A 13,107-nucleotide genomic window follows, 5' to 3' on the forward strand; every position below is an offset into this window, starting at 1 on the left:
CATAAAGGGCGGTTTGCATGATCAGGCTCTAATTCGAGTTTAGAAAAATCCCTCTTCGTCAGTTCGCTTTCATCTTCATAATCCATATTCCGTACCCATAAATACAATTGAAGCACCTAAAGTGAACTAAAAACAAAAAGCTAAAACAAAACGAAAAAACGAGCAAAAGTAATACCTTCACGATGATCCTCATCAAAATCTTCGGCATAATCAACATCATCATCAACAACATCAATTCGATAATCCTCCTGCCAAGAAAAAACAATCAAGGGAAGAACAGGAGAGCAACCAAATACATAACGAGAGTTGGGGTTTTCAAAATTATAAAACCTTAGTGGAAGTCCTGAGCTTCTTACTAGGCCGACCTTTTTCCCTTGCAAATGAAGAGACATGAAGACATTTCAGCTCGCAGAGAATTGAACCATAGGATTGAATAATTAGGAGAAAGAAAGAAAGTAGTACGATGTCCAGCCATATTTTATGAGTCCCACAGTTCGATGTAGTAACCGTCAAAATGAACGAGTTGCTTCTAAAAAGGGAAGAAATACTTTTCGGTTTCAGTATTCTCGATTCTAATTAGTTCTCTGTCGCTCACTCTAAGGGACACAGATGAGGGACCTATTTCTTTCTTCACTCGAAAGTGATTATAGGGGTGGACGACTCGTTCGTCGCCCCTTCTGACTACCGCCTCTGAAAAGAGCAGAAACTAAAAGACGAGGAAGCAAAATACCAATGCGATATCAAAGGCTGCTCCATGGGTTTTGACACAAAGCATGATTTGGTACTGCAAGAACATTTATCTAGCTAACTCATTTATGCAAGATACTCCGCCACCCGCTGAGTCACTTCATCCAAGAAGGATACAAAGCCTACCACACTTGTTAAACCATTACCATCAACATCCTGCTCTTCTATGAGATAGTTTTCGAACACAGTGGCATCGTCCTGTCCCCCTTGAATAAATGTGAGCTTTGGAGTGATACTTCTGTCTTGTTTCAGTTTGTTAATTGTTGTTCGCAAGAGGCCTGCACCAAATAACATTAGTATTAGTAGGTGAAGCAAAACAATCTAAACACTGTTATTGAAATCGTTAACTAAAAAAGGTCTAGAACCCAAAGGAGAGAGTAGGGTCCATCTGGCTGGTCATTCCAAAAAGATTATGCATATAATCCAAGAAAAATGAGCAATCAGATGATCCTTGATTTCCACTCGGTGGCCCCATCATGTCAGGATTACTTTCCTGTAACCCTGCAGCATTTGAGCTAAATATTTCCAAACCCACCATTAGACTCAACAAACATAATCTATTTAACATGTGATTGCAAGAATATGACCCCAGTTAAGATCACATATCGATCTGTTTCTGCACAAGGATGTCACACAACATCCTTATGGGACTTGACAAACAGAATGACTGGATTCTAACCCCCAAATCTTATGTTTAAATTTTAGGGCCTTCTCCTGGTATGATTACTTGATGAACCACAAAAAGGAAACACATTTCTTGTGACAGTGCAGTTGGAATAACTTGGTTAAATATTTATGAGCTCACAATCAAACTTAACAACTAAAGGATTTTTTAAATCCTAACTACAGGCTACAGGTAGGAATCAAATTCCAAAACCTGGAATGTAAACCCAAATTTTATGCCTTCCTCCTAGCATCAGTATTTGAAGAACCAAAAAGGAAATAACTTACAGTCTTGTGGAGGAGGAAAGGGGAGTGCCGGATCTGCTGTTATGCCTCCCTCCCTAATTCCTTGCTCCAAAGAAGCTGAAATTACCTGAAAATTTGTGCCAAACAAGGGCAAATGAGCAGGAAGGATCAATATAAAGTAGATTGTGGTACTCAAGTCTCCAGTCAGGACTGACCTTAATGTTTTTGACTAGTTTAATTGACTCGAAAACACAACAGTTTTCCTTCTTTTTCCCTTCTCCACATGTGATGGAACTTTAAGTAGTATAGTAAACCAGAAGGCATATTTGGCACAGGAAATTTATGATTCAACATCAATGGCAGAGAAATCATGTTCACAAACCATATTACCACAATCAAGTCAAAAAAATACTGCAGATAGCTAAGCATTTGACAAATTCCCCTTTTTTTTTTCTGAAATGGTCAATTCCATATTATTAAATGCATACAAAGAAAAAAATGCTAATGAGAAAACAAAACCAAATATATATATCTACACACACACACTCATCAACAGTGACAATTTACAGAATGTATCACACGGAAAAGGCACTAATGCATCAATCTCTAGCTTACCTAAAAGATGTAACACCCCTTTTACCTAGATAATGCTCATGTGTACTTGAGTTCATCCATAGCCCCTGGTCCAATTTTTTAATCCAACAACACTAACTGTTTTGGACCCAAAACGTTTAGATGAGCTTCAGGTATAGATTGTTGCCTTAAACCAAATTTCCCGCCAATGCTCAAAAAGCCATTCAGAATGGTGATGCATATTAGGCCTCTCAAATACAGAAGTGTCTTACTCAACCAAGATATTCCAAACTCTCAATAAAACTAGCTTGTTCTACACTAAGAAACAAATGAAATCTAATAATAAAATACAGCAAAAAAAATTTGATACGAAACAACCTTATGAACAAGGATTGACAACACAACTTCAGGATCAACGCTGTCGTAAAGTTCATTCATATTTGCAGCTGTAGCATATTGAAATGTCCTTATACTTAAGTGCCGCTTAAGGGAGTATCTGGACCTAAAGAAAGTACATTGTTATGCCATAAAAAATGCAGTGAGAAGAATGTTGACAGTTAGGGGAAGACATTGACAACCACATTTCAACAATGAAAAAGGCCAAAACAGAAACAATATACGAGAAAGTTTTTCACGGAGTAGTTACCAACAAACATCTTTGAATTAAAAAAAAAAAGAAACAGTTTCAAAATTTTCTTTCCTCGAGTAATTAAATACTAGTACCTATCAATCATCAGTCAAAAGAATCCAATTCCACAAAATATTGTTAACATCAATGTTCATATTTTTTTCTTTCTAAAAGGCAAATAAGATTTTCTTAACAACTGTGGACAGGTGTTTCTTATAATTCAGGGGCATTCCTGTTATTGTGGTTTATGCTTAGAGCTTGCTTTTTAAGTTAATGGTAGTTCAGTCCCTCAACTTATTCTGAGTGACAGGTAGGCTTTTACTCACAGGTATTTTAGTCTCATCTTGTAAAAACTCATTAGACAAATTTATTAAGGGATGAAGGTTCGATATATATCCTAATCTCAGATTAACGCAAAGAGAGAATTCCTGTAGTTGGCTATTCTTTACTCCAAAACTTCATCTTTCCTAATTCTGATTATTTTAATGGTATCAGAGCCACATTGTTGTAGTTGTCACTGGGTTTTTATGAAACATTCTCTCCTGATGTCAAATTAAATTTCATCCAATTCTATTACTGTTAATAAAGGGTAGGACATTAAAAATGTCTTTTTGTTATGAAGATATTATTGTAAAGGCCTATATCAAGCAATATCCTAGATATGTTGCTCAAGGGGAGAAATATAGGGCTCGTAGATTGGAAAGGCAATATATGGTCTAAAACCGAGCCAAGAGTTTGGTTTGATAAATTCAGTCAAACGATGATAGGCTTGGGGTCTAAAAAGAGCCATTCATACCACTTTATCTTTGTTCTCCAGAGGGACAAAAGTATTGTTATCTTAATAGTCTATGTAGATGACTACACAACAAGAAAGTGAGAATATCAAACAACATTTTCAAACCAAGGATTTAAGACACCTGAATTACTTCCTCAATATTGATGTTGCATGAAACAAGGAGAGAATTATACGAACACAAAGGAAATATACAACTGATATGTAGACTAAGATAAGCTGAGAGAGGTTTATTTGGAGCAAAGTCAACAGAGAGTGATGCAAACAAATGCAAATTTGCATGATGAACAAAACCCAATGTTTAAAGATAAGACCCAATATAGACAACTTGTTAGCAAACTGAATAACGATCCAATGATTCAACCTAACATTTCCTATGTTGATAATGTCAGACTCCAATACCTAAAGATAAGACCCAATACTACAAGACTTGTTGGTAAGCTGATTTAAGACTCAACCTAATATTTCCTATGTTGATGGTGTTGTCAGTCAGTTTATGGAAAACCTGAGGAGTTGAAGTTGTGAAACAGATATTATGGTATTTAAAATGTGGACAGGGATTGTTTCATAAACCACACCATAATCTAGAAATAATGAGGTTTTCAAAATGTTGACAATGTAAAGTCTAAAATCAGTAGAACCTCAGTGAGTGCTTATTGCACATTTATGAGCAGTAACCTTGTGACCTAGAAAAAGTACCAAAACAAACTATACTAGCAAGGTCAAGCGTATGCCGCTTGTGAAATAATGTGGATTAAGTCTTTAGCGATAGAGTTTGGGTTCTCAATTGAAAACTTATGGCAATATTTTGTGACAATCAGGCTGTTAGTTTTATTGTTAACAATCCAATATATCACGAGAGAACTAAATACATTGAAGCAAATTGTCATTTCATTCACGATGCAATTATGAGTGGCAAGATTATAACATGGTATGTTTGCTCTGCACATCAACTCGATGACATCTTTATATAGGGGTTGATCAATGTTGACGCAAAGTGAGACTTCCCAGAATTGGCTATTCTTCACTCCAAAACTTCATCTTTCTCATATCTGATTATTTTACAATAACAATGACCAAGATCTTTTTTGTGACATTAACAAGAGCATTGACCAAAGCAAAGAGTAATTATCAAATGCTGCAGCTGCTGTTTGAGGCTGGCAAAACTCATTTCTTTGCCAACAAAACCCCCTAGAAGATGCTTGAAGAAAGTCAAACAATCCCCTAAAAAAAAGTTTGCATGAATAAGAGAAACAAAGTAATGATGAAAATGGCAGCAAATTTCCAGCATAACAGTGTTGTTTATTGCTCTATGAGGGCTAGAGTTGAATAAGTTGCCAAGATAGTCTTCATCTCAGTATAAGATGTTAGGTCCGGTCAGAGAGAGAAGAATAAGTCCCGATAAGTTTAGCCTTGAAAACAGTAAGGTCTACAGGTTGAGGAGTGGACCTCCCAAATTGACTAATCAACTAAGATTTAGAACTACATAAAATTTTGGTCCAATGAAATTCCTTACCTTTTTCCTCTCCTTGGATCCATTCAGAGAGAAACAGAAAGCTGATTGCCTCACATTTGACTGCTAGAATGGAGACAATCAAGGAGTAGACACCACCATAGAACAGGTGGTAAAAGCACAATTTTGATCTCAGAGCAATCCTAGCCTAGCTGGTGGATGCAGTGTGACCCATTGAGGTAGAGTTTTTGATCCTCCTCATAGGCCTTAAGAGTGTTTACCAAATCTTTTTTCTAATCCTGCCATCATTGAGGTGATTTGGCTGTTGTTTCCAGCAGGATGTTCAGGGAAGTCCTCACCTTGATGCTTAATTCTGATTTTTGAGAAAATTATCGACCTTTATAGGCATTTGATGGAAGAGTTGGATGCCACTCTATGGGGATGTGAATCATCTAACTGATTTCTTGGAACAACAACTCATTGTGGGAGATTCCCTTCCCATTGCTTAACATTGTAATAGATTGGTTGTGCTATTGTATTTTTTTTCTTTAATGTCCTCTAATAACTATTCAGTTGTATGCTTTTTAAGTTTGCTTTTAACATCTTGTACCTCTCTCTACTAATAAATTACTATCTCGCTTTTATACAAAAAAAGAAAAAAGAGATAGAGAACAGCTAATAACTATTCAGTTGTATGCTTTTTAAGTTTGCTTTTAACATCTTGTACCTCTCTCTACTAATAAATTACTATCTCGCTTTTATACAAAAAAAGAAAAAAGAGATAGAGAACAGCTTATTACTCCTCTTCCCAAGAAACTCTAATATTAGACCAATTTCTGATCTCCATACACTGCTTCTATAATACTAATTACAATATAATATGAAAAACCAGAGAAATCCTTGTGATGACATAGTACAAGAAACCTAAAATACATATGATTCTGGGTTAAAAAAACTTTGATGTTTACACAACTTTAACTGTAGGTAAGAGCAATTATAAATTTTAGAGTTGATTAAAACACAGAATGACCACAAATGAAAAGACAAGGACTTCCTAGCACATGGCAGCTGGTTATACGTACTTGTTTTCAGCACTTGATCCTGAAACTGAAGATTCCTCAGGTGGCACAATGACAGTATACTGGAAAGCAATTTGTACCACAGGAGGCTCTGTCTGTCTGTACATGATTTAAGACATATTGTTTCATATTTCTAAAATAAAGACCCATCCTTCTCAGTATATGACATCAAGACAGGATCTGAATACCTCGAGAATCCCACAGAATTAGAAAAATCAAAGTCATAACCATAAGTGGCATAAGAGTCGCAACATATAATGTGCTGAACGTTCTCATACTGAGGATCTGCAAAGAAATGACCATACTATAGAAGAAAAAAGTAAATCAGACCACATAAGAGCAGCTCTTAGTTAGATATGAATCAGAAGCAAAACTTAAATGTTTTTGAAGATCTCCAAGACCATACCGAGCGTCCTGGCTGGAAATCAGAGGATGTTCTCAATCTTAGTATGCATCGAAAGGCATATGAACGGCTAAGCATCCGGTATCTGAAACATCAATTATATTTTCAAAAATGAACTTAGATTAAGCTACCCATGAAACTGTCAAAATATAGACAGTAGTGGACTATAGCTTATCCTTGCCCATTATGAGTCATATACTTGTGTTGAGTCATACATGTAATATCGGAATAAAGCTTCACCCTCTTTCAATTAATAAAACAGTCAAACAAACCAGTTTGAGGGTAATCTAGCACTCACTACCAATCAGCTTACTCATAGATGTTTTATTTAAGAATAAAGATAACGCAAAATTTTCATGTAATCAATGGAGAAGGTAGTGACCACACAATCAAAATGTCCATGAAAGCACAGAGCCTCATTACCATTGTGGCAGGCAGCAAAGACGGCAAGCCCTTTTTTACATTTTTTGGCACTCCAGACACTAATCTGTTAATTTCCCCTCCTCCCTTCCTCTCCCATAAATTTTTTTATGTAATATTAAAGAAATTCAATAGAAAAAACAACAACATAATCTGCCTTTATGTCTTCCACTATGAGAAATCAAGGGCAAAGAGCGGATGCATGCAAAGGCTAAGCAGCTTTCAGCTTCGTACCACCTGCATCCAAGCTCCAAATCACAACCACAAATAACATCATAAGGGTGAAACAAAGACCAATACACCAATTTGGTGCACAAACAGAGCTTCTAAGCCCCTTCCCAAGAAACATTTATAAGAGAACCAACAAAATCTAATGACTGCATCTTCCCCATCACTGCACAGCACTTCCTTTTCCTTCTCTCTGTCATTTTTATTTTTAGATAGTACAGAATAGATACATGAGCTGGCTACTAAAAACATTAGATGACTGCAAGGAGCCCATCATCGCCAGTCCATCTATACGAGGGGAATGCAATCACCCATGATAGGATTGACTGCTGTAGCCACTCCCAACGAAAGAAATATCATGGAGAATTGCTGAGCAAAGGGTGCATACCCAAGAAACAGCAAGAGAACTTTTTAAAAAAAAAACTTGTCATCGATCTCCTTAAACATATGTGAGAGCTTCCAAAATGGAGGGATCTAGCCTAAGCCCACTAGGTGACATTTGAAGAGGCTCCTTCAAGTCTAAGCAAGATGAAAAAGCAATCTCTAGACAGCCTCAAACCATGAAGCAGAGGCCACAATGCTTGAACAGTCTCATGGTTTCCTCCACATCCCCTCCCTCACTCTGCATTTAGTGCTATGAAATCCATCTGCAAGCTCACTCAGTTTTTTTAGTGGATTACGAATTGATGTCCAGAAAGATAACTTCACCAGATGTTTGCTTGATCCTGGGTCAGAGGTCTACATGCATATGCCAAACACACTCAAATTAAGGTCCAAAATTCCCTTCATCACAGTGGTACATTTTGTCCTTGAGACCTTAATCAGAGGCGTGCTTTGACCAACACTGGGATGGATGAGGCAAGAAACCTTCTTAACCACCTTGAGAACAGATACATTCTTAGGACAGGTTGTTGACCTCATGGTTTGGAAAGACAGCACATAGGGTCATTAACTGTCTACTCTCCGACAATAATCATCTGGTTGGCTGACAAGCACGAGCATCTCTCTCTCTCTCTCCACTCTTAATCCTATGGGTCAAATCAGGAGACAAAACAATTTTACCAATTTAAATCTCAAAACAATTGGCCAACAGCTAATTCGTATTGAAGATTTTTTGGATAAAGGTAAAATCCAGAGAAATATTGTCAGAATCCTTATAACTTATCTTCTCGAAAATTACCTTTGTTGATGAACAATAAACCGCTCATCAAACCACCCGCTCCTATTAGGAACTTTAAATGGGATAATAATTCTGAAGTTGTTGATGAATTATTATCTCAGCTTGGAAGATTGAATCTTTCTGAAGATCAACTAAAACAAGCCAAAGAAGCAAAAGCTGCGAAGATTCTGAAAAGTATTCAAACATTAGAATCTCACTAAATGAAGGTTTTTCATCTCAAAATTCTGAGGATTTAACTCCTTCAGCATATTCTGATTCTGATATTGGTCAAAACTCTAATCTCAAAGATTTAGGTTTAACCAATGTCAATCAGACTGAAGAAATTCTTCAAGACATGATACAAGATCCGCGTATCCAAAAATTGGATTATGAGAAAAACTCTACTCGGAAATGGGATCTACCTAACAAACTCTATTACCATAGGCCTACACCTCAAGACCTATTGTATGAGGAGAATGTTTATTTAGATAAAAAATCTTATGATGGCAAATCCATTTATGAATGGAATATAGATGGATTATCTGAATATCAGATATTAGAACATTGTCACCGAATGCTTATGTATTGTACAATCTGTCGGCAACATAAGAATTTCGATCAAGGAATTGCAGAAATGCTTACTGCAGGGGTGGGATAATATCCTCACCCCTAAACAACATCAGGAAATTTATAATTCAAAGAAGGTTATCAAAACTGAATCTGGCCAAGCCTAACTAGGTGAGGACGATGCAGTTTATACCTTGATTTCCTGTATTGTTCATCATTTCATTGGAAATCTGACTTCCCAATCAGATAAGGGAAGAGAGGTTTTGCAAAATCTTAGGTGTCGAACACTTAGCCAGTTTTGCTGGTATAAAGATGTTTTCCTCACTAAGGTTACACAAAGACCAGATGCCAATAATGAATATTGGAAAGCAAAATTTATTGATGGTTTACCAACTCTTTTTGCCAGCAAGGTAAGAAAAAGGTTAGGTAATGAGGTAGGAATTATAAACTACCATCAATATACATATGGTCTCCTTACCAGTGCTATCATCCAAGAAGGGCTGACCTTATGTAATGATTTAAAGCTTCAAGCTCAGCTTAAGAAACAAAATCTTACTGGAAAGCGTGAGCTTGGTGAATTCTGTGAACAATTTGCTTGTGACACAGGTCCATCACCTTCCAATCAAAGGAAGGGAAAAGGTAAAGTCTCTCACTCTAAGAGACATGAACCCTATTCACACCAGAGTAGGAGATATCCAAAAAGACAGTCTCATCAAAAGACTCGTCATGAATCTAGGAGACCTCCTCCTCGTCAGAGACCACCTCCTAGAAGAAATCCTCCAGACAAAAAGAAAATTGTCTGTTACAAATGCGGTAAATTAGGCCACTATTCAAATAGATGCAAAACTAAAGAGAAACTTAACAAACTTCAGATTGATGAAGGATTAAGAATTCAGTTGGCCAAAATTCTCTTAAACTCTGATTCTGGGGATGATATTGATTATGCCTCATCCAGCCAATCAGAAGAAGACCAAGATTGTAGCTGTTCTCATCTACAATCTATGGCACAAATGCATAAAATTAATGTTCTTACGAATGAACAACAACTTGTGCTTAAGAACATTGATCAAGAGGAAGATCCTCAAACCCAAAGATATTTAATCAAAGAATATCTCTGTCTGTTTAGATCTGTACCTTCCTCCTCTAACCCGGGGTTAATCCCAAGCACAGAGTAAAAGCATTGCGGTATTCCTTTGATGCTTCACGGTCCATGCGTCCCTTGTTTCTGCCCGTTTATACCCAAGGAGGTTTCAGGGCTTTGTTTTCTTGGGACTAAATGTTGGAGCCCGTGGCAGAAGCTTAATGCTAGGAAATTGCACACCTCTCTGTGTCTTGCGTTTCCCATACCTGAAGGAGTAACCATAAAGATCTAAACAGCTTTGATCTAAAGATAAACCCCTTGAGAATTACACTTCTTACTTATTTTTCGTAATCATCTCCATGCTTGTGCTTTTTATAACTTTAGGTATTGTTCTTATCTGTTTAATCTTCACTGCTTTTATTGTCTGCTAAGTTTTATAGATTGTGTGGCTTGGTGTTTGTTTTTGTGTTTATACATAAGGGTATATTAGGCTGGAAACTGCTGGGTGAGGGCTGACAAACGCCTCTACCTCTTCGAAGCCAAGCGTTGCTCCCAGAAGCCACAACGCTGCTATACTTTTATGTTTATTTGGTTAGTTAATAAAATATTAAGACAGTTTTTTAGAATAATCTTACCCATATTACCTATATACTATATATATCTAACTCTTTTTTACAACTCCATATATTACGGTAGAAGATTTAAAATATAGGAACTTATACTAGTATCCTGTTTTTATTTATATAGTGGTTGAATTATTTAATTACTTTGTTTCCCTGCCAGAACAATTAGAAAACCTTTTAGTTTCTTACATATTTTTAATTGCTAATATTATAGGTAGAATATTAGATACATGATCTTTGTTTTTATAGCATTAACAATAGTTATTTGTAATCTTTTCATATTTAGTATTATCTGTCTTATATTATCCTTTATTCCTACAGAAGAGTAGTAGAAACCCCTAGGCAAATATTTATACCTAGAAGGCAAGTAATAAGAAAATCTCATAATAATTCACCTTTAAATACTCCAGACTAGATTAAATTAAATTAGTACCCCCTTTAAATTGGTATCAGAATCAACATCTTGTCCCTGTAAACTTCCAGGAAGCTGTAAACAACCCAATAATTCTACAATTCTTGCCCTTGAACAATAGATAGACAACTCCATAGTCAAATTAGATAATAAATTGTTATGCTACGAAGAAATAGATGAAGCCCTAACAAAAGTTCCTATCCAACACTCCCAGACTTTGCCTGAAGCAGTAGTACATACAGGCTTAGTTCAAGTTTCCGTCCAAACAGAACCTTACATCTAGAAAACCTCTTAGTCTCCTATATATTTTTATTTATATTAGTTGTGGAGTTATTTAACTATTTTGTTTTCATACCAGAACAACTAGAAAACCTCTTAGTCACCTATATATTTTTAATTGCTAATATTATAGGAAGAATCCTAGATACATGATCTTTGTTTTTATAGCATTAACAATAGTTATTTGTAACTTTTTCATATTTAGTATTATCTGTTTCACTTTATCCCTCTATTCCTATAGGAGAATAGTAGAAACCCCTAGGCAAGTTTTTATTCCCAAAAGGCAAGTAATAAGAAGATCTCCTAATAATTCTCCTTTAAATACTCCAGACTAAATTAAATTAGTACCCCCTAAATTTGGTATCAGAGCCTTAAGACCTGGAACCTTTTAAAAAAGTAGATTATTTAGACTTAAGAATTTCATCAAGATTTGATATAAAATACATAGGACCTAATTGTCTTAGATGTCATTTTAATAGTGAAGAACACATATTACACGGAAATAATTCACAATTAAATAGTATCGCAGATCTTATTATAAGTTTAGGCAATAATCTACAAAGCAAAGTAATAGAAATAGAATTTACTTTGAACAAACTACAAGACGAATTAAGAACCTTAAGAGTAAAAACAGAAAAACTCTTTGAAAATTTAGATTATCTAAAAACTAGTAAAGGATCGCAACAAAATATTGATAAAGAGATAGATTTAATAACTCAGAAATTAAAAGCTGTCAAAATAGAACCTAGAACTTCATCATCAACAAAACCATGGCACTTTCACAGCGAGGTGAAGGATTTACCTCGGAAAAATTCTTCTAGAAATCTTAACATAATAGATAGAATAACAGGAAGAAGAAGTGTAGACCAAAGAGATATTCAGTTAGACGAAATAATCGACATAGACCAAGATATTACTTTCTTTAGTAATAATCAATTAAATCTCCTTAATCCTAGACAGTTATATAGAACAGGACCTTTGAATTTTAATACTGGATTATTCAGACATTATAGGGAAATTCAAGTTAGTTGTGTAGGACAGGATTCCGTCAACATAAACTTAATAGCAGAACAAGCTTTCAAAGAAATTAAGAAATTATATACTTTAATTCATTTTGGTTTAATTGTCATAGGGGTAAAAGGATTAGGACGAAAAAACCTAGGAACCAAAACTCTGCTCAGCATCTATGATGATAGATGGGTCGATCCTAAAAAAGCTATGTTAGGAATCACCGAAGTAGATATGAATCAGAACGGAGGAATATTTTATTGCTCCCCTGATTTCCTCCTAGGACTACAAGATTTTAGAAAATATATTAAAATAGGTATTCAGACAAAAGGATATGAATCCTTTGTAGGAAACAATCTTTTATTATGTATTGGATTTTTAGGAAGATGTACTTGCTCCAGTACTACTAGGTTTAAAGTTAAAATAGATGATGTACTTAATTTAATAGGTAACAAGGGAATTAAATTAATTAAGCCTATCAAATATTCCCCAGATATCTTAGCTGGATTAGAATGGAACCTTAAATTCAGAGAAGAAAAAATAATTAGTCCTGAAGAAAGTATTATGTATACATATACAAAAGGTAATATAAATATTAGATTTAATAGTTATGAACAAAAGAATACAGAGGACACAGAATCAATTTCTAGCGAAAATTACGATTTAGTTCACATAGAAGGAGAATCAGAGACAGATGAAATAATATAGCCTAAAGAACTAGAATTAAAATTAACAGAAAAAGAAC

At 35.4% G+C, this 13,107-nt stretch overlaps 1 protein-coding gene across 1 annotated transcript in view; it reads right to left on the minus strand.

The window, feature by feature from the left end:
* Positions 1 to 379: 379 nt before the first annotated feature.
* Positions 380 to 13,107, minus strand: part of LOC137944643 (protein transport protein SEC23 D-like) — a 69,993-nt gene continuing 57,265 nt past the window's right edge. The window contains 6 exon segments of the mRNA XM_068790348.1: positions 380 to 1,025; positions 1,699 to 1,783; positions 2,608 to 2,731; positions 6,186 to 6,281; positions 6,371 to 6,486; positions 6,589 to 6,670. Of these exon segments, the coding sequence (XP_068646449.1) occupies positions 814 to 1,025; positions 1,699 to 1,783; positions 2,608 to 2,731; positions 6,186 to 6,281; positions 6,371 to 6,486; positions 6,589 to 6,670 (715 nt within the window). The 3' untranslated portion in view covers positions 380 to 813.

Source organism: Aristolochia californica, unplaced genomic scaffold (genome assembly GCF_029961685.1).
Source record: "Aristolochia californica isolate CCGP_79_NKW_82.1479 unplaced genomic scaffold, dmAriCali1.0.hap1 SCAF_11, whole genome shotgun sequence".
Classification (NCBI taxonomy): domain Eukaryota; kingdom Viridiplantae; phylum Streptophyta; class Magnoliopsida; order Piperales; family Aristolochiaceae; genus Aristolochia; species Aristolochia californica.